The 18,730-nt window shown below is 52.4% G+C and overlaps 4 protein-coding genes across 7 annotated transcripts; 2 read left to right on the top strand and 2 right to left on the bottom strand.

Annotated features, from left to right (window-relative positions):
* Nucleotides 1-940: 940 nt before the first annotated feature.
* Nucleotides 941-10,675, top strand: LOC113881788 (lymphocyte antigen 6 complex locus protein G6f). Of its 3 annotated transcripts, XM_027524886.1 has the most exons (7): nucleotides 941-1,183; nucleotides 1,678-2,007; nucleotides 2,092-2,355; nucleotides 3,267-3,422; nucleotides 3,565-3,631; nucleotides 8,966-9,112; nucleotides 10,379-10,675. In XM_027524886.1, the coding sequence occupies exons 1-6, from the start codon at nucleotides 1,126-1,128 to the stop codon at nucleotides 8,985-8,987; spliced, it is 897 nt and encodes a 298-aa protein (XP_027380687.1). In that variant the 5' UTR covers nucleotides 941-1,125; the 3' UTR covers nucleotides 8,988-9,112; nucleotides 10,379-10,675. The 3 variants fall into 3 exon arrangements, with proteins under 3 accessions (XP_027380687.1, XP_027380686.1, XP_027380685.1); XM_027524885.1 differs by lacking the exons at nucleotides 8,966-9,112; nucleotides 10,379-10,675 and adding an exon at nucleotides 3,767-4,266; XM_027524884.1 differs by lacking the exons at nucleotides 8,966-9,112; nucleotides 10,379-10,675 and adding an exon at nucleotides 3,767-3,791 and having other exon boundaries at nucleotides 3,267-3,631.
* On the bottom strand, nucleotides 5,352-7,797 carry LOC113881794 (lymphocyte antigen 6G6e-like). The gene is made up of 4 exons (XM_027524894.1): nucleotides 7,255-7,797; nucleotides 6,991-7,113; nucleotides 6,166-6,291; nucleotides 5,352-6,024 (listed from the first exon to the last, which is right to left on the bottom strand). Exons 2-4 carry the CDS (start codon nucleotides 7,040-7,042, stop codon nucleotides 5,726-5,728), a joined length of 477 nt encoding a protein of 158 aa, XP_027380695.1. The 5' UTR covers nucleotides 7,043-7,113; nucleotides 7,255-7,797; the 3' UTR covers nucleotides 5,352-5,725.
* LOC113881789 (megakaryocyte and platelet inhibitory receptor G6b-like) lies at nucleotides 8,678-18,647 on the top strand. Of its 2 annotated transcripts, XM_027524887.1 has the most exons (8): nucleotides 8,678-8,871; nucleotides 8,966-9,112; nucleotides 15,356-15,421; nucleotides 15,610-15,945; nucleotides 16,120-16,210; nucleotides 16,577-16,617; nucleotides 16,748-16,827; nucleotides 16,953-18,647. In XM_027524887.1, the coding sequence occupies exons 1-8, from the start codon at nucleotides 8,817-8,819 to the stop codon at nucleotides 17,055-17,057; spliced, it is 921 nt and encodes a 306-aa protein (XP_027380688.1). In that variant the 5' UTR covers nucleotides 8,678-8,816; the 3' UTR covers nucleotides 17,058-18,647. The 2 variants fall into 2 exon arrangements, with proteins under 2 accessions (XP_027380688.1, XP_027380689.1); XM_027524888.1 differs by lacking the exons at nucleotides 15,356-15,421; nucleotides 15,610-15,945; nucleotides 16,120-16,210; ... (1 more) ...; nucleotides 16,748-16,827; nucleotides 16,953-18,647 and adding an exon at nucleotides 10,379-10,676 and having other exon boundaries at nucleotides 8,701-8,871.
* LY6G6C (lymphocyte antigen 6 family member G6C) lies at nucleotides 11,420-15,239 on the bottom strand. The gene is made up of 3 exons (XM_027524895.1): nucleotides 13,990-15,239; nucleotides 12,539-12,649; nucleotides 11,420-12,085 (listed from the first exon to the last, which is right to left on the bottom strand). Exons 1-3 carry the CDS (start codon nucleotides 14,051-14,053, stop codon nucleotides 11,871-11,873), a joined length of 390 nt encoding a protein of 129 aa, XP_027380696.1. The 5' UTR covers nucleotides 14,054-15,239; the 3' UTR covers nucleotides 11,420-11,870.
* Nucleotides 18,648-18,730: the final 83 nt, after the last annotated feature.

Genomic DNA, 18,730 nt, shown 5'->3' with positions numbered 1-18,730 from the left:
CATGAAGACTCAGCTTCTTCCCTCATGGCTAGTCTCTTGAATTGGAGGCGAGAACACGGAATGTACTTTCAGACTGATGGGAGGTGGACAGCCATGACCCCTTCTGCACAGGCTGCTGCTTTCTCTCTCTCTTTTTTTTTTTAAATTTTTTAGTATTTCTTTGTTTTTATAATTAAAATTCTTTTTATTTATTTATTTTTGCCCGTGCCGGGTCTTTGTTGCTGCATGAGGGCTTTCTCTAATTGCGGTGAGAGGGGGCTACTCTCTAATTGCAGTACACAGGCTTCTCTTGTTTCGGGGCATGGGCTCCAGAACACAGGCTCTGTAGTTGTGTCCATGGGCTGTTAGCCCACTGCATGCGGGACCTTCCCAGAAAGTATAAGTGTTACTCACTCAGTCCTGTCCAACTCTTTGTGATCTCATGGACTGTAGCCTTGTCCACAGGATTTTCCTGACAAGGATACTGGAGTGCGTTGCCATTTCCTGCTCCAGGGGATCTTCCTGACCCAGGGATTGAACCTGGGTCTCCGACATTGCAGGCAGGCTACCAACTAAGCCACCAAACCAGGGGTCAAACCCATGTCCCCTGAATTGGCAGGCAGATTCTTAACCACTAGACCACCAGGGAAGTCCTTTTTAAATTTATTTTAATTAATTAATTTATTTGGCTGCACTGAGTCTTAGTTGCAGGATATTTTTTTTATGAATAGTTGTGGCATGCAGGATCTTTCGTTGCGGCAGGTGGGATCTAGTTCCCTGACCAGGGATAGAACCCTGGGCCCCCTGCATTGGGAGTGTGGAGTCTCAGCCACTGGACCACCAGGCAAGTCCCTGCACAGGCTTCTTAGCACGGAGAGTCTTTGATCTGAGTTCTTCAGCCGATGTGGAGTCTGAAGCATGAGGAGATTATCCTTGGAGCGGCCTGAACTGGTCCTTTCTTGGCATGGAAAGGTGGTTGCTACTTTTTTCCCAGTGGACATTCAGCTGGGCTTTATCTCCCCGGCATTCCCATCCCCCTCAGAGGCCCATGTCACTCCAGACTAGGGAATATAGGCTTTTATCTGGGCTTTGTTTCCTCCCTGGGAATAGCAGGTCCCAGACAAGAGAACTTGGTAAGCTCTCCCCATGGCTGTCTTATTTCTCCTCCTTCTGTTCCTATGTGGGCTTCCCCAGGCTGAAACAGGTAAGGAGAAGGGGTAGGGGGATTCTTCACTTCTCCACAGGGTTGGGAGGGACTGCTGCTGTTTCTCCTTAGGGGTCTGGGAAGGTGTTTGGCTCACGAAGATAGATCTACCCGTTGACCTCCCCCTGCCTCTAATATTAGGAAAGATTCAGAGTCAATGAGGGTCCAGATCAGGCACCTTTAGAAAATAAGAGCGGACACGTAAATGCTCATTCAGAAAAGGAAAAGTGAAAGGAAGGGATACGGGCATTTGTTGGCTATTCCAGCCTTCGCCCTCCTGCCCTCAGATCCCCGCATTCGCTGGAGGAGAGGTGGGGAAAGCCTTATCCTCTTCTCTCCGTCTCGCTTTTTGTAGCTGTCACTTGAGAAAGGAGCTCACAGTCAGGCCTAGTGCTGGGGGACCCCAGAAGGGAGGAAGCCAGGGGTGGGAGGTGGAGGGGTGGGATCGCTGACCTGATGGAGGTCTCTGGTCTCACACTGCCCCCTCCCCACAGACAGCATCCAGGCCATCTATGTGGTCTTGGGGGAGGCACTAGAGCTGCCATGTCCTTCACCACCTGCCCTGAATGGGGACGAATTCCTGTCCTGGTTCCACAGCCCGGCAGCAGGCTCCTCCACTGCTTTAGTGGCCCACGTCCAAGTGGCCAGGCCCTCCCGAGACCCTGGGAAGCCCAGAAGAGAATCCAGGCTCACACTGCTGGGAAACTACTCTTTGTGGCTGGAAGGGTCCAAGGCAGGAGACGCCGGGCGGTACTGGTGTGCCCTGCTGGGTCAGCGCTACAGGTACCAGAACTGGAGGGTGTATGACGTCTCCGTGCTCAGAGGTGAGTGGGGAGCCTGCAGACCAGGGGCTGCTGGGAGCCAGGGAAGTCCAGACAAAGAACTGAGCAGTCCCTCTCTCCCTCCAGGATCCCAGTTCTCTGCGAGGGCTGCAGATGGATCTTCCTGCTCTGTCCTCCTGTGTTCTGTGGTCCCTGCCCGGAGCCTGGACTCTGTGACCTGGCAGGAGGGGAAGGGTCCTGTGAAGGGGGATGTGCAGTCCTTCTGGGGTGATGGGGCTACCCTGCTCTTGATGTGTCCTGGGGAGGGGCTTCCTGAGCCCAGGGCACATAAACCAGGAATCATCCGCTGCCTTGTGCCTCAGAACAAAGGGATCAGCTTTAGCCTGGCAGGTGAACTGAGTGACAATAAGGGAAGGGAGTTTTGCCTCCAACACATCCCCTACTGCTAGTTAGGGAATCTGTTATTGGCTGTTATTTTCCTCCACTGCCTGTAGGAGGAGGGCTATTTTTCTTTTCTCGATTGAATCCATAACAGAAAAGGGGGTTGGTTAAGCCAGATTTCTCATCGGACAGACCATAAGCCAACAGGGAGAAGAAGAATTCTGGTGGATAATCTATGATTTTTGTGGAATAGCCCTTAGCAGAAAGGAAGAAAGTAAGAAGTACTGCTGGGGCAGTTGTTTGTTGAAGAAAGGATATATGCACCGATGTTATAATGGCCCATTGATGGTGGAGGCAGAAGGAGAAAAAATATATAATTGTTTTACAATAAGAAGTCCATTATACAGAGAAAGAATGCTATTGGATGTAGAATAACCCATTCACAAGGCAGGAGGGAGGAGCAAATGGCCATTATTTTGGTAAGCAAAGGGCAGTGATGGGATTTTATTTCCCTTTGCGTCCTCAGCACCTAATCTGGGGTCTGGCATGTGGGGGGCACTCAGCGAATGCCTGTGGAGTAGATGAATGGAAGAATGAATAAACAGAAGGCACGTTCTTATTTTCTTAAAAGGGTGAATTACTGTGTAGGGCATGAGGAAAAAAATCAGAGTTATGGTTGATGGTTCAACCCAAAGTTAGCCGTCTGTGTGTAGCCTGTGGGGGCATCACCATTCAATATCAATGTTGGTTCATGAGGTCAGGGTGAGAGGCTAAGTGGGGTAGTGGATACTGGGGGCAAGGAAGTCTTGTTTTGGAAAAACCCACCAAATTATGGGGGGAAAGCCTCTGTTTGGGACACAAGGGACAGACTCCCCTCCCAGCCTCCCTCCTAATCCCTCTTGTCCTGCCCTTAACTGCAGCCTCCACGGATGCCTCCCCTGCCCTCTGTGCCCCTTCCGCAGACTGGGATGTGGCCTGGATCCTGACACTGTTGCTCACAGTGGGTCAGGGGTTCACCATTGTGGTCCTTGGCGTCATGCTCTGGAGGCAGAGGGCCCAGGGGGCTCAACACAGAAGTGAGTCCTTCCTTCCCAGAAGGGTGGATTCATATCTCACCTCTCTATCCTTCTTCTCTAGGGGAGAAGGTGGGATAAGGAAGATAGCTCTGAGTCACCTGGTGACTTCTCTGCTGCACTTCATATGGCTTTTTCTCTCCAGATGCTTCGTTTCCTCAGTTCAAACCCGAGATCCAGGTCTATGAGAACATCCATTTGGCCCATCTCAGGTGAGGAGCTACTAGGGGGCAGAGGCTTAAATCTCGGAGGAGACTGAAGTTGGGGTGGGGATGGGATGCTGGTTCCCGAGGATGTGGAGGATGGAAGTATCCTTAATCTGTCTTTCTGCTTTGCAAAACCGACAGCCCACCTGCCCCTAAAACCAGGTGATCTCGAGGACATCTGCTAGGAAGTGTGACCTGCTGACTCCCTGGCCATCTGGCACCTGAAGGATTCACGAAAAGCTTGGCAAGGGGGGAGGGGCTTGGAGTGCTATTTCACAGTCCAGTTGGTCTCCAGCCAAGCTGTGTATGTCTGTGAGAGTGTGTGTATATGAGTGTATGTGTGTGTGTTAAGGGGCTGGGGGCTGAAGGAAAGAAGAAGCATTATTCCATGATGTCACTTATGAAAGGGTGTGGTTTCCTGTCTCGCTGTAGCCAGTGGAGGGGTGGCCCTGAGCCTGCAGTACCATAGAGTTCAGGGGAGCCTGGGGTAACTGGCAGGGGCTGGGGAGAGGTGAGGATGGGAAGAAAGGAGACAGGAATCCAGAGACTTGAGCAGTGGTAGAGAATCAGTTTGGAGAAGGCAATGGCACCCCACTCCAGTACTCTTGCCTGGAAAATCCCATGGACGGAGGAGCCTGGTAGGCTGCAGTCCATGGGGTCGATAACAGTCGGACACGACTGAGCAACTTCACTTTCACTTTTCACTTTCATGCATTGGAGAAGGAAATGGCACCCCACTCCAGTGTTCTTGCCTGGAGAATCCCAGGGACAGGGGAGCCTGGTGGGCTGCCGTCTATGGGGTCGCACAGAGTCAGACATGACTGAAGTGAGTTAGCAGTAGAGAATCAGTTATGGGGGTACCGAAAGACAAACGGTAGAAACTGAAGAAGAGGGAAGGAAAGAGGCACAAGTCACAGGAAAAGGGAAGAGATGAAGAGAGAGAGAGAGGAAAAGTGGAAGTATAAAGAAGGAGGATTGAAGGACAGAAGAATGGAAAGAAGACTTACCTCCAAATTAAGCCAGATCCTCACTGCCATCTCATCCTCACAAAGAAGAAATTGAGAGAGAATCAGCACCTCTAATCAGACGCCAGACTTCCTCATATGGAAGGGGAGGGGATGGAGTCAGGACGGGCGGGGGGTGCCCTTGCCCAGCTGCCACCCCACGGTTCCCTCCTTATCGTAGGCGCTCCCCCTCCTTATCCTGTGGCATCCGGAGCAGGGTACAGCTTATCGCCCTGACATCCTGGGGGCCCCACGAGTCACACACAAGCTATCTCCCTGGGCAGAGGGAGTGTCCACAGCGGTGGGTGGGTGAATTCCCTGGTGGGGTGTGTAACTGGGCCCTGCGTGTTGGATGATGAGTGAACGACAAGTCTGGGCTTGTGGAATGGGAGAGGGTGCTGGTGCTCCTAGTCTCAGGCAGCATGGAGCTGGCCTCTCAGCCACACCCTCACCACTCCACGAGGGCCCCTTTGAAATCTGCTCAAGCTTGGGCTTCACTGGAGAAAAGAGTTCTTGGAGGTATCACCTAAAAACCTTTACGCTGCAGTGGCTTAAGTAAGATATTGGCAAGAAGGAGGATGCCAACGACAGATGGAGGATGAAGTGAAAGTCATGGTTCAGGTGCCAGCACCCCTGCCCAACCTGCTAAGCAGCTCTACCTTGCTGTTAGAGATAGCACGCGTGCCTGCACAGGTACACGCACACACACACACACAGCAGTGTTACTGAACTTCCAGATAGCACTTTTATTACATTTACTCTTCATAGTTCCCCAAACCTTCCTTCTTGATCTACCAAATTAATCTTTCCTAGCAGGACTCTCTTCCTCATCACACTTGATGCTCCTTCCATTCCCTTGCCTGGGACCCACAGCTCCTTCAAACACCTGCCTTGCCAGAGAGCTGGGGATTACAGAATGCATCAGAAACAAGCATCTAGAAAAGACCAAGGATTTAGGGCACATCTTCTTTATGGGGCTGGGCTCTGGGAACGTTCCTTTGGGCAGCTAGGGGCTGGAGCAATGCCTGGAGGAATCAGGTTTGGGGAGGGGCCTGTGAAGGTGTTGGGCCCACGGATCTGAGATCTCTGTACACAGTCAGGTTCTTGGGCAGATCTCCAAAGATCTCTGTGTAGGTGTTGCCAGGGCCGCAGTGACAGTGGAGGAGTCTTGAACTGAAGGCTGGTGGCCTCCCCAGGTGAAGCTGGCCAGGAGGACAAGCAGGGTGATGAGGAGGAGGCTGGGGAGCTGGCGCGGCGTGGTAGCCAAGTTGCACAGGTCCTGCTCGCAGCAGTGGTGTCGAAGAGTGTAGGAGCGGGACCAGTAGGTGGTGTGGCCCTGCAGGGAGCACTCGGCCCTTGGGAGGCAGCCCTTTCGCTCGATGACCTCACTCTTTTCTATGGGACAGAGGTGGTTGGGGGAGGGGAGAGCTGAGGCTGGGCAGGAAGGAGGCAAGGGCCGTGGGGTCCCACGAAAGGCAGGATTGGATAGCAGTGGGGAAGACCTAGGGAACATCCATCAGACCAGAGTCCTCCTACCTGAGGTACCAATACTGATGCCACAAACTTCATCCTCCTGACACTTGGTGGGAACAGGGTAGCAGGGCTTGACAAAGTTGCAGGTGTAACAGCGGAGCTGTCTCTGGGCCAGGGAGGCGGCAAGACCTGTGGAGTCCGTGGAGATCCATCAGAGGAGAGGCAGACAGGACAGGTGAGAGGCCCAGCCCAGATTCAGGAATGGGCTGCACAGACAGAGGTGATACACAAAGTGGGGAAAAGGGGGTGGCGAAATGGAGGGAGAAGCAGACGCAAGTAGAAAAAGAGACAGAGAAGGGAGTGGAGACCACGCACGAAAAGGAAAAGGCAGAGAGGCACGAGGGATACAGGGAGCATGCGAGAAATACACAGATATGAACAGAAGCCAAGGGAATCAGAGGTGAACACAGAGAATGACACAAAAGCCGGGCTGGAGCCAGGAGGGGGTGCCAGTGAAGAAACTAAACAGATGGTGCTGAGTCGGATGAGAAAATAGGAATTAACATTGACCAAGGTGCCCAGCAAAGAAGCAAGAGGTGAGGTAAGGGTCAGGGGAGACAGAGGCTTGTCAAAGATGCCACAAGGAAGAGACAGTTATTCTCAAATGCCTTTGAAGGGAAATCTTTCTTATTCCACCTCATCAGGCTGGCCCGAGACCATTCCCAGTAGCTCTTCTTTCCAAACCCACTACAGCTCTCTCCTCGGCATAGGTCAGCACCCTCTCCCTCAACCCCCTACCCCTAGCTCTCAGGCTCCTTCACAAACCCCTGCCACCACCACCGCCCTACCCTGCTCCCTGTCCCCCAGGACTCTCCAGCTCACCCTTACCCAGTGGCCCACCAAGGAACAGGATGCAGAGGAAGATGCTGGAGGTACCCATGTCTGGACCCGGCGGGGCTCAGGAGTCTGGGAGGATGTGATCTGCACCCTGAGATCCTAGAGCTGGAGCATCTGAGTGAGACAGGGAGGGACCAGTAAACAAACACACCTAGGGAGTGAATCTGAGGGTGAGGCGGAACAGGGACCAGACTCAACAGCCTGAAACAGGGGAGTTCCTGGCCCCGAAGCTCTCACACCCTCCCTGCCTCCTACCGGAGCCTTGTGCCCTGGGGGTCTTCTCTATTCTTGCAGCTTTCTCTTTGCTTGTCTGTCGCTTTTGAATGGTGTCTGTCAGCGTCTGTCACTTTCCCTCCTCCTCCTCTCCCTCCCTCTCCTTGTCTCAAGCTGCTCTTTGCTCTTTCATCTCCTTGTTTTTGTTTGTCTGTCTTCCCCTTCTGTGCATTTAAGTCTCTCAAAGTTACTCTCCTAAACAGCCCTGGCCCAGATCTGTTTTGCGAGTGGTGTTTGAGTGTGGACTCAGCAAGCCCCCACCCACCCACCAACCCACAAACGCAGCTACAGACCCCACCTAGCTGCCCATCCCTTTGATCCCCCAAGCTTCAACATCTGTACCCCGTAATTATCTCTCCCAGCTTACTACATTAGAGGAAATAATTAATCATGGGTGAGGCCAGAGGGACTGATGTATTTCCACTGGTGCAGGGGTAGGGTTCAGAAAGACTAGGAAGGAAGGCAGGGATAAGATTTGGGTCGGGGGTAGAGTCTGGAAGACTGGGGCTTAAGAGACTGGGGAGAAGAGTCAGCACCTGGGGAATCAGGACAGACTGTACCAGGAGTTAGAAGCAGACGGGGTGGGGAGTGAGACAGGAGACACAGGTATCCACTGAGTAGAAGTTTTCGAAAACATTTTTTATTCTCAAGACCTCTTTACACTCAAAAATTACTGAATACCCCAAAGAGTTTTTATTATGTAAGTTATATCAATATTTGCTATATGAGAAATTAAAGCAGAACATTTTAACAGATTCATTAAAAAAATATAAAGCGATAAACCTGTTGTTATTTAGTCCCTAAGTCGTGTCTGACCCTTTGCGACCCCATGAACCTCCAGGCTCCTCTGTCCATGGAATTTTCCAGGCAAGAATACTGGAGTGGGTTGCCATTTCCTCCTCCAGGGGATCTTCCCCACCCAGGGATGGAATGTGCATCTCCTGTTTTGGCAGGGGATTCTTTATCACTGAGCCACCAGGAAAGACCCACACAGTGGTCAGAAACTGTTGCATGTTAACAAAACACATTTTTGTGAAAAATAATGTCTTTCCCAACAGTATAGTGAGAAGAGTGGCATTTCTTTACCCTTTGGGGAATCTATTTAATATGGGGCTTAACAGAAGAAATAGAAGATGGCTGGGTTTTCACATCTGCTTCTGCATTCAGCCTGTTGGGATTTTGATTGAATATATGAAGAAAATCTGACAGATATGTAGCTGGAAAAGAAAGACTGTCCAGGACTCTCTGAAAGGGTCTTAGGAACCCCAGGAGTTCTGGGGTCACCGTTTTAGACGTGTTTCTGAGATGGAGGAATTCGGGGACATCAGAGGATGCTGAGTGCTCTTTCTCTCCTGGGGAGTCCTCCCCCAGGGGGGCCTCCCTGTCCCCACTGGGGCCCCGGTGCCTTCTAGGGGAGACAGACTCTTTCCTCCCTTTTTATTGCCCTATAAAGCCCAAGGCAACGGGGATAAAAAGCCGGCAGAGTGAACACCAGGGAGGGGGGTGGCCGGGAGGGAGAGGCGCTACAGACACAGGCAGACGCAATGAACCCCCTCTTTGCTGGGATCCTGCTCGGCACCTTGCTGGGGGCTGCCTTGGGTAAGGAGGCACCCGGGGCGCCTGTCACAGAGGCCCGTCGCCCTGTGCCAGCCACCCCGGAGCGCCTGATCCAGCACGTCTTCTCTCCCCCCAGGAAACCGCATGCGATGCTATGACTGCGGTGGAGGCCCCAGCGGCCTCTGCAAAGAGACGGTGACCACTTGCGGAGAAGACGAGCGCTGCGGCTTCCTGGAGCGCAAACCCCAACCAGACCTGGCACAGACCAAACTGCCTGGAAACCGTGAGTCCTCAGTGTGTCCCTCTTCCTCCCAGCCCCTCCCTGCCTCCAGCCCCTACTACTTCAGTCCTTCTGGCTTCCAGAACCTTCCAGGCTCAGTCGAGCTCTGGGCAGATGGTGCCGCTGTCAGAATGAAGCGGCCTGGAGCCCCTTCTGGCTCCTGGCACTGAGCCCCCGGAAGCCTGCTGTCTGCGTGGCCTCACCTCCCTCCTCTTTACCCTCCAGAAAGAGACTCATAGGCCCATGTACTCACAAATGGTTGAAAAAGCTCTCTACCTTGAGGGTAGGGACCGAAATATTCAACCAAACTTCTACTCTGAGGCATCAACTAAGGTCCAGGGAGGTATGTGTGTATGTATAGTCATATTTTTTAAATTTCAAAATAATTTTAGATTGACAGAAAAGTTAATTTTATTCAAAAATAGTACAGGTTAGCACTGTATATCCTTACCCAACTTCCTGTAATGTTAATGTCTTATATTACCATAGTGTGTGTGTAGTCAGTATCTTAGTCGCTCAGTTGTGTCTGACTCTCTGTGACCCTATGGACTGCAGCCCACCAGGCTCCTCTGTCCATGGGATTTTCCAGGCCAGAATACTGGAGTGGGTTGCCATTTCCATCTCTAGGAGATCTTCCCAACCCAAGGATCAAATCTTCGTCTTCTGCATCTCCTGCATTGGCAGACAGATTCTCTACCACTGAGCCAATTGGGAAGCCCATATAACCACAGTACAATTAGCAAAATCAGAATATAACACTGGTCAGTAAGACTAATCTACAGACCTTACTCGATGTAGCCTGTTGTCCCTTTCATGTCCTTTTTCTGATCCAGGATCCACTGGTTTTTGCTCTCCTATCTTAGTTGTCACCTCTCTGTGGCAGTGCTGAGTCTTCCTTTGATTCTATGATATTGACACTTTTTTCCTTTTCTTTGTATTTCTTGATCTTGATACTTTTACTTGATCTCTGATATTTGGTACTGATGCGTTATTTTAAAGAATGTCCTACAACTTGGATTAACCTGATATTTTCTTGTGATTAGACTGAGGTCCTGAATTTGGGGAAAGAAGTGATGTTGGTCCCTTTCAGTGGATGCTGTTAGGGCTTCACGATGTCAGCATGTTAACTGTGATAACTTGGTTTCAGGGAGGTGTTTTTTGAGGGGGGTGGAGGATCCCTTTAGGCTCCTTGAAATCATATCTGCTCTGCCCCAGAAGGCAAGTCCTCAAGCCAGGAGTTCAACACCCCAGTCTCATTTTCTCTCTCAGCCTCAGTGACCTTGATTCATCACCATCCAGCCTGCGTGGCAGCCCATCATTGCAATCGAGTGGAGACAGAAGTGGTGGGAGACGTAACTTATACGACCCACAGGGACTGCTGCGTTGGTGACCTGTGCAACGGTGCTGTGGCAAGCACTGCAGCCCCCATGAGCATTGTGGCTGCAGCAGTCACCATGCTGGCCTGGCTCTTGCCAGGACTCTGGAGAGGGTAATGGGAGCAGGGGAGGAGAAGGCAACAAGGAAATGAAGGAGATCTATGAGCCATTAAAATCTCTCGACCACTCCAGAGCTGACTGGAAAATTCCATCTTTGTTGATAAGAGGGCTGAAGGGGTAATACAGGGGCATCCAGGCTCTAGTTTAGGGGTTATCAAGGATCAGTGGACTTAGCTACAATGGTACACTTCTTGCCAACTAAACCCCAAAGGACAACGGAGAATCTGCCCTAAGTGACTCCTACTTGTTGCCAGGGAGAGTCTTTCTTAGCAACAAGGATCACTGAGGGGAGCAGGCTCTGGGCTGGCCACCAGGAATCAGTGAGTCCGGTTGTCTGGGCTTGTTCCCCTTCCCCTCATTGGCAACTTGACTCCCAATATGACTATTTGGAATTGAGAAAGGAAGTGTAAACACTCTGACAGGACAGAGCCTTGGTGCCCTACCTGCCAGGCCAGGTGAGGCCTCTGACTCTAACCTGAGGGACTGAGGCCTAGAAGGAGGGTCCCAGGTCCCATCCCTGTGCAACTCTCCTACCCCTTCTGAGGAGCCCGCAAGTCAGGCTTGCACCTCCTTCTTGGCAGTACAACACAGGTGTGGCCTAAATATAGGATAAAGATTGTTTCTCAAAATACTGGGCCACCCCCAGACACTGGAAGAAAGGACAGGTCTGAAAAACCTGTTTCTCCCTTACCCCAACCCTGGCCTCCCAGAGAAACTCCCTGAAGGGCCCTTTGGTGAGGGTGGGGGCTGAGAATGTTATTTCCTGGGAGGGGGCTGCTGACAGTAGATCTTCTGACAATAAACACACAATAGATCGGCTCTACATGTTTATTACTCGAAATGGAAAGGGGTGGGCATGGGGATGAGGTATGTATGGGGAGCCAGGATTTGAAGTGTCAGCTCATACGGTGAGGTTATTGGGTGCTTCCTGGCAGCCTTCACTGGGGACAGGACAGAACTCCATTCCAGATTCTAATTGCTCTTCACACAGGGCATAGGAAAGCGCAGGAAGCAAAGTGGGGAGCTCTCCCTGGAAGCAATGGAGGATCTGGAGTAGTGTCGAGGGAAATGGGAAGGGTCTCTCTGGGAAAGCAGAGTGGAGGGTATGAGTGGAAAGATGGATGGAGAGACCGCTATCTAGTTAAAGCAATATGAAGCATCTGGAGAGATGCTTTTCTGAGCAAAGGGAAGCAGAGGGTATGGAGACACAAGAAGAGAGGCTCAGGTGAAGGCAGATGGAAGGAGGGGCAGCCATGGAGCCAGTCTCAGTGCAATAGCCAGAGGCCAAGGCCAGCCAAGGAGGTGAGGAAGACAAGGGTCAGGGCCGGCGTGGGCCGCGGGGCTGGGCTATTGCAGTTGTCCTGGCTGCAGCAGGTGGTGTTATAGGTCAGGCCCCCCTTCTGGTTGGTTTGGTTGACTGCCGGCTTACAGGGCTCTCCTGGTGTGCCACAGTCAAGTCGGGAGAAAACCCACATCTTCCCTGGGGTTAGGAGGGAGCAAAGAGGTTAGTAAAGACAGGCACCCGGCATGCCTGGGTCCATCTCCCCACCCCATGCACCCCATTCAGGCTTCCATCCTTCCCAACTCTGCCCCTGGTCCTGCCCTTCTGTATCTCTTCTCAGTCTAACCTTTCTTGTGCACTTCCTTACCCTGCCCTCTCACCCCAAACCCGGGCCTATCGCTTGCTGTCCATGAAGCTTTGGACCTGCTCCTGTCTCTTTCAGAGGCTGTTTCCTCAATATAATAATAGCATCCACATCATAGGATGTCATGAACATAAATTCAAACAACCCATGTGAAGATACAGGATGGGGCCTGGGAAACAGTAATCCTTGGCCAAATATTATCATTGCTGTAGTTCTCTGTTCCACCTCAGCCCCAGCTGTAGAGTCCCCCACTGGCCCCCACTCCCCACTGAAGAAGGGGATGGTACCGATGTATGCGTGGGTTGTCAGGCATTGCTGTCCTGGTTCCAGGCGGCAGGACTTCCGGTCCACACAGCCCAGCACTGGGAGCTTGTAGCAGGAGTGACATCGAATATCAGCTGGGAAGACACAAGTGACCAAATACATGACTCACCAAGGGATGAGCCAAGCTGGTGGGTGGGGTTGGAGAGGAGTCAGTCAAGTTGGGGTTCTGACCTGTTTGGTCTGCTAGGGACAGAACAGGTAAGGGATGCAAAAGAAATGTAGAAGTGGGTAAGGGTGGAGTTGGTCTGTGAATGGCCCACACCCTAAACATCTTTCTTCACTCCAACCCATCTGGAGATGAGTCAAGAGGGGCAGTTACCAACAATGGGGCTGGGGACTGATGGAATCTGAGACTACCACTGGGAAGGAATGTGTAGGTGTCTAGGGAGGAGATGAAGGAATTCAGAAGGTTACAGATGAAGGGATGAAATAGGAAGAAATATTCAAAGTAAAAAAATCAATCGTGGAGGTTACAACACTTGCAGGAATGGCTTGGAGCTTAAGGCGGGCAAGAAAGCCACCTGGCTGGGCCAGTTAAGCAAAGCATTCTTTACCTCCTGGGGCTGCCAAGGGTGTGGGAAGAGAAAGCAGACTCAAAATAAATCCTCCCACCCTGGTAGGTCTCCGACAGAAAGGAGTAGTATCTGAGAGGCAGATCATCAGAATAGATCTGAGCACTTTACCAAAATGGAAAGGATGAGCGCAGAAGGCGGCACCCCCAAGGTTGCCTGAGGGGCCCAAGGTTCCTGCCACATCTGATTCAAGGTTTAAGAGAAGGAAGAGTTCAGGTCATGGGTGGAGGAGCCTGGTGATCACCTCTCAGTGAAACCCACCTCATCCTGGGGGTGAGCAACCTTGACACTCTCTCCCTAGAAGGCAGGGCAATCTCCCTGGCTCCCTGGAATCCTCCACAGAGCTTGTGGCCCTGGAAGTACGCACCCCAGTTGGGAGCAGGGCAGGGAGGGGATCTAGGAAAGACCACTGCTTGAGGGACAGAGCACAAAGTCCCTGATGGAGTAGATGGGAGGATGGGTGGCAAAAGAAGCCCCAGCCAGATGCCTAGGTTTCTGGGAGGACACCCTGGCTGAGTGCAGGTGGAGAGAGGAGAAAGCAGGTAAACTGGATCCTGGAGTGGGGTTAGAAGGGGAACTGGATATGAGAGTTTATGAGAATTGGGGAACCAGGAACCTGTAACCCTGGGCAGTTAGAAGAGTGGGTTTTGGAGGTGGGGAAGAGGCTGAAGGATGGAGATGGGGGAGAACAGAGCAAGGACCCTGTCACAGGGGCACAGGAGAGCCGAGCCAGTTGGGTCTGAGGGCGCTTGGGATCCATGGGTACTGTAGGACAGTGGCTGGGGCAGGGTTTAAAAATCCTGACCAGGTGAACCACATCCTGAGGGGCCCCAGGGGCTCACCTGAGACCCAGCAGAGCAGAGCAGACAAGGAGAGCAGGAGAAGGGCTCTCATGGTGAGGGTCATGAGAACGGCAGCAGCCGACAGAGCAGGACTTCAGGGATCTGGCTATCTGTTTGGGACTTGAGTGGCCCTTTTGGAGCTTATAATCACAACAGTCCCTCCCTCCCTGGCCTCTGGTGGCTCCTCCTTCCCCATTTAGGGAGGGGCTAAGCAGGACCCAGTGGAGGAGTGGGATGGGGATGGGAAGAGACAGGTATGGGGAGGGCAGGTGCAGCAGTGACTAACTCCATTTTGCTTCTTGGTTTCCGTCTAAGACACACCCTCCTGGCCCCCAGGAGTAACATCTCTGTCTGCCTAATCCTCTGGAGAAGTATCACTAAAGGCCCCTGTGATGTTATAGTGGCTTGGGTGGTAGGAGCATCTCCTGGTTCCTGGGAAATGGACAATGGGGTGCAGCCCCAGCTGCACCAAATTTTAGTTCCTGGGGAGCATTGGTAGGGGCATGTAGGCAGGAATTAAGCATCAAATTCATCTCACTTCAGCCCCCACTTTATTTCCCCAAGCCCTGCTCAGCCACAGGATGAAGGAGTAGGGTTTGTGATGTCATCATGAGTTTGTGTGATGTCATAGCAGCAGAGGCAAGGGCTGGAGCTGCCTGTTAAGGAGGGGTTGCCTCAGGACCCCTGAAGGTTCTCAGGACCTTGCCCTGGCTCCACTTGGGTTTGGCCTGGCCTTGGTTCCTCTGGTGCAGTAAAGGCCGAGGGTGTGGGGCTGTGCATCTGCTCCAGCCAAAACCTGCTCAGCTGGGTGCGGCTCCTTGGGCCAGGAGGGACAGAATGGGCATAGAGAGGTGAGGTAGCAGCTAAAATAGGAATAGGAGTAGTCACAATGGCAAGCACATAGTGCTCCTATGACTCAGCCATTGTTCTAGGTGTTTTCCATGTATTATTTGATTTATTCTCCAAATACTCTGAGGTAGGTGCCTTTACACCCATTTTACAGATGAGCAAACAGGCTCACAGAAGTGACTTGTGCACATCTCGCAGCTAGTAGATAATGAAATCAAGATTTGAATTCAGACGGCCAGAATCCAGAAATCCTGGTGCTCCTCGCAACTGCTATGCTGCAAGAGTTGACGACTGCTCAAGTGCTTGTGTAAAGGAGCCTAGCATGAATTTTAAGTGAGCACTGGTTAAGGGCTGTGAACTTGCCTCTGAGGATTCCCAGAGGGATCTGGGCAGCTGTGGCCCCTCCCCCACCCCTTATCAGTGCCCCCAGACCCGCGGTCTCCCCCTCCACCCCCCTTTGATTTCCCTCCGGTCTCCTCCGCTGATTCACTGCCCTCCTCTTCCCACCACATCCCAGCCATGACCCTGGTTCTGCAGCTGCTGCCGCTGCTGCTGCTGTCGAGGGCCCTGGGGGATCCAGGGGGTAAGCCATCCCAGTAAAGTTGCAATGGCGGGAGGAAAGACTGAGGGGGGAGGAAGGGGCGACAGGAGGGTGAGATGTAAATGGGAAGATCCAGGATGGCAAGACAGCACGGGAGAGCCATCAGACTAAGTGGGAGGGTCGTGTTGCCCTATAGTCTTGCCTTAACCATCGCCTCTGGCCTCCCATAGCTTCACTGAACGGCCACCCCGGGGACCGGGTGAATCTCTCCTGCATAGGGGTCTCGCAACCCACCCGTTGGGTCTGGGCACCTAGATTCCCGGCCTGCAAAGGCCTGTCCAAAGGACGCCGCCCGATCCTGTGGGCCTCACCGAGCGGGACCCCCACCGTGCCTCCCGCCCAGCCCTTTGCTGGCCGCATAAATGCCCTGGACCTTGGTATCCGGCGACTGGAGCTGCTCTTGAGTGCGGGGGATTCTGGCACCTTTATCTGCAAGGGTCGCCAAGAGGAGGAGAGCCGTACGGAGCTTCATGTGCTGGGAGACCGGGCCTACTGCAAAGCTCTGGGTAGGTCTATGTCTTCATGCGCAGGGGACCTAACTCTGACACACGTCCCCAGCAGGGAGAGAGGCCTCGGCTGGGGGTTCCTGGGGTGGGGGTGGGGAGGTGCGGTGCGGCTAGCGCTCTGTGCCCTCTGACCTCGGCATCAACCACTCCCACCCCGCTTCCAACCATCCCCAGGGTCGTCGTATTCCCAGATTCTGATCCCGCTGCTGGGCGCTGGGCTGGTGCTGGGCCTTGGAGTATTGGGCTGGGCCTGCTGGTGGCGCAGGTGAGCACAAGGGGCAGAGCCTGATTGAAAGGGTCTTGACCCGAGGAGCGAGGGGCAGGCCCAGAACTTTCGCAGACCAAAGCTAGATCAGGTGTGGTTTGGAGATGAGTGGGGGAGGTTAGAAGTGGGGGGCGAGGCCAAGGGCTGGTGGGTGGAGCCCTAGCTAAGGAGGCGAAGCTGGAGGCAGAGCAGGCTCCACACGTGGGTTGATGTATCTGTGGGGGTTGAACTTACGTTGTTTTCCCCCAGTCAGAGCCTGAAACTGGCTGGGTCGTTGTTGGCGTGTGGGGGAGGGGTTGGGGGGGTGCCCAGAACGAAGCAAGACAAGGTTAGTGCTTCTCAAAGACTCTTACCCATCCTTTACAGGCGCTCGCCCCCTCATCCGCCTGAACCAACCCCCAGATTTGGTGAGACTAACTCCCCCGCAGTTTTCCTTCTCTGCACATTCCCCACCCAGTACTTGAGTCTGAGCCCTTGCTGGGAGCAGACAAGTTGGTCACCTTCTCTCAATCCTTCAGCTCTGTCCCCCCCACATAGTTCCACTCGTGAAAGCAGAGCCCCAGAGGCCAGAAGAGGAGGAAGAGCCCAAGATGCCAGGGGACCTGGATCAGGAGCCGGTAAGGGCTTGGGAACGGGATGGGGGCTGGCCAGAATCCTTGAGTCTAGTGGACGGGGAGAGAGGCCTGGATACCCAGGGGAGTCAGACTTCTGAGACTCTCCTGCCTTCCTCCCCACCTTTCAGAGCCTGCTCTACGCAGACCTGGATCACATGGCCCTCAGAAGTTCCAGCCGACTGTCCCCAGTGGTCCCTGCTGATGCCTCCACCATCTATGCTGTTGTAGTTTGAAGGGAAGCCTTTACAGCAAACCTCACAAGCTGGGGGCTCCCAGATCTCCATTACACCCCTCCCCTTCTTGGCCCTTCACCTGGCAAAGGAAGGCACCATGGGATAGAAATGAGCACTAGACTGGGAGTTGAGAGACCTAGGTTCCAGGCTATCTCTGCTGCTGATCTTGGTCCTTCCTTACCCCTGTCTCTCACACCCGTTTAACCACCTTAAGACACCAGCAACTCCTAGATTGTTTTCCTATCTCTTCACTTCTCTTCACAGTCAAGCTCTTTGAACCAAGGGCCTACACGTGTCTCTTCCATTTTTTCCTTCACTCCTGCTACTCACCTGGTCTCCATGAGATTGCCAGTGATGTATTAATAGCCACACCCACTAGATGTTTTGTTAGCATTCATCTGGCTTGACCTTTGATTGCTCCATTTAAGCTCTGTTTTTCTTTAACGTTGGTGTCTTTCTCCTGGACTCTGTTTCCTTCCTCCCTATTCCCACAGTATTCCCACCATTTCAGGTTTGTCTTTTTAATATCTGCTTTTCTCCCTCTTCTAGGATGCTGTCATCCACAGCCAGTCCTTAGCCTTTACTTTAACTCTGCAAACAACACCCAGAATTCCTTCCAGTTCCCATCTCTGATAGATTTCCAAACTATCCCTCAGACATCCCTGCCTGGCTGACCCTAGGCATTTTGCACACAGCGGGTCCAAAAGCCAATGCACTGTCATCTCCCAAGCCACTTATTTAATCCTCCCTCCCATGCATCTTCTCTTGATCAACCCTGTTGCCCAAGCCAGAAACTGGGAGTCATGTAACCTCCTTCCTCTCACTCCCATATGATAAACCAAGTCCTGTCTTTCTATTTTAATGTCGCTGTCAAATCCATACCCTTTTCATGTCCGGCACTGCCACCTGAGTGTACTCTCTTCAGTTCCTCCCTGGATTTCCCATAGCCTCATCTCATTCTCCTGCCCTTGCTCTCCTCGCTGAAACCAGAGTCTCCCCGAATGCTAACCTCCCGACCGCCTACATTTCAGCTGTATTTCAGTTCTGGCCCTTAGCCTTGGTTTCAAGGTGCTACAGTACTTTACTTATTCTCCAGGCTTATCTCTGTCACTCGATGCCTGGAACATGACAGCCTTTGAGAAATTCTCCCCAGCCCACAAATATGCCCGTGCCCAGTGCAGTTCCTTCTTCCTGGGTTACCCTTTGTCTCCTTCTCACCATGCGCCTGGCTAATTCTTACTTATCCTCAGGACTCAGTTCAAATGCAGTCTTTTCTGGGAAGCTATTTCTGACCCTCTTGGCCCACTCCTGCATATACTTTGATGCTCTCTGGAGCCCCTTATTTCTCTCACAGCAACAGCCTCCTGTGAATTGTTCCATTACAACCTGTATTTCAATTTATAAGAAATTTTCATGTACTGTGAGTTCCCTGATATCAGGAGACTGAGCCTTTTTCTCTCACTGCTAAGCCTCGGTAAATGAATGAAAATGAATGTCCCTGGAAATGTCATTTCCTCCTATTAGCTCGGGGATGGGCTGTTGATCTCCGTCTCTGAATCATCTGACATTTAGATAAATTCAGTGAATGACTCACTCATATTTTCTCTTCTCTGCCCTGTACATGCTCCCCACAAGAGAAATTCTTTCCTGTCCATCTTGTACCCAAGCCCCCA

This window comes from Bos indicus x Bos taurus, chromosome 23, assembly GCF_003369695.1.
Source record: "Bos indicus x Bos taurus breed Angus x Brahman F1 hybrid chromosome 23, Bos_hybrid_MaternalHap_v2.0, whole genome shotgun sequence".
NCBI lineage: Eukaryota > Metazoa > Chordata > Mammalia > Artiodactyla > Bovidae > Bos > Bos indicus x Bos taurus.
This window is presented reverse-complemented; position numbering and strand designations above follow the sequence as displayed.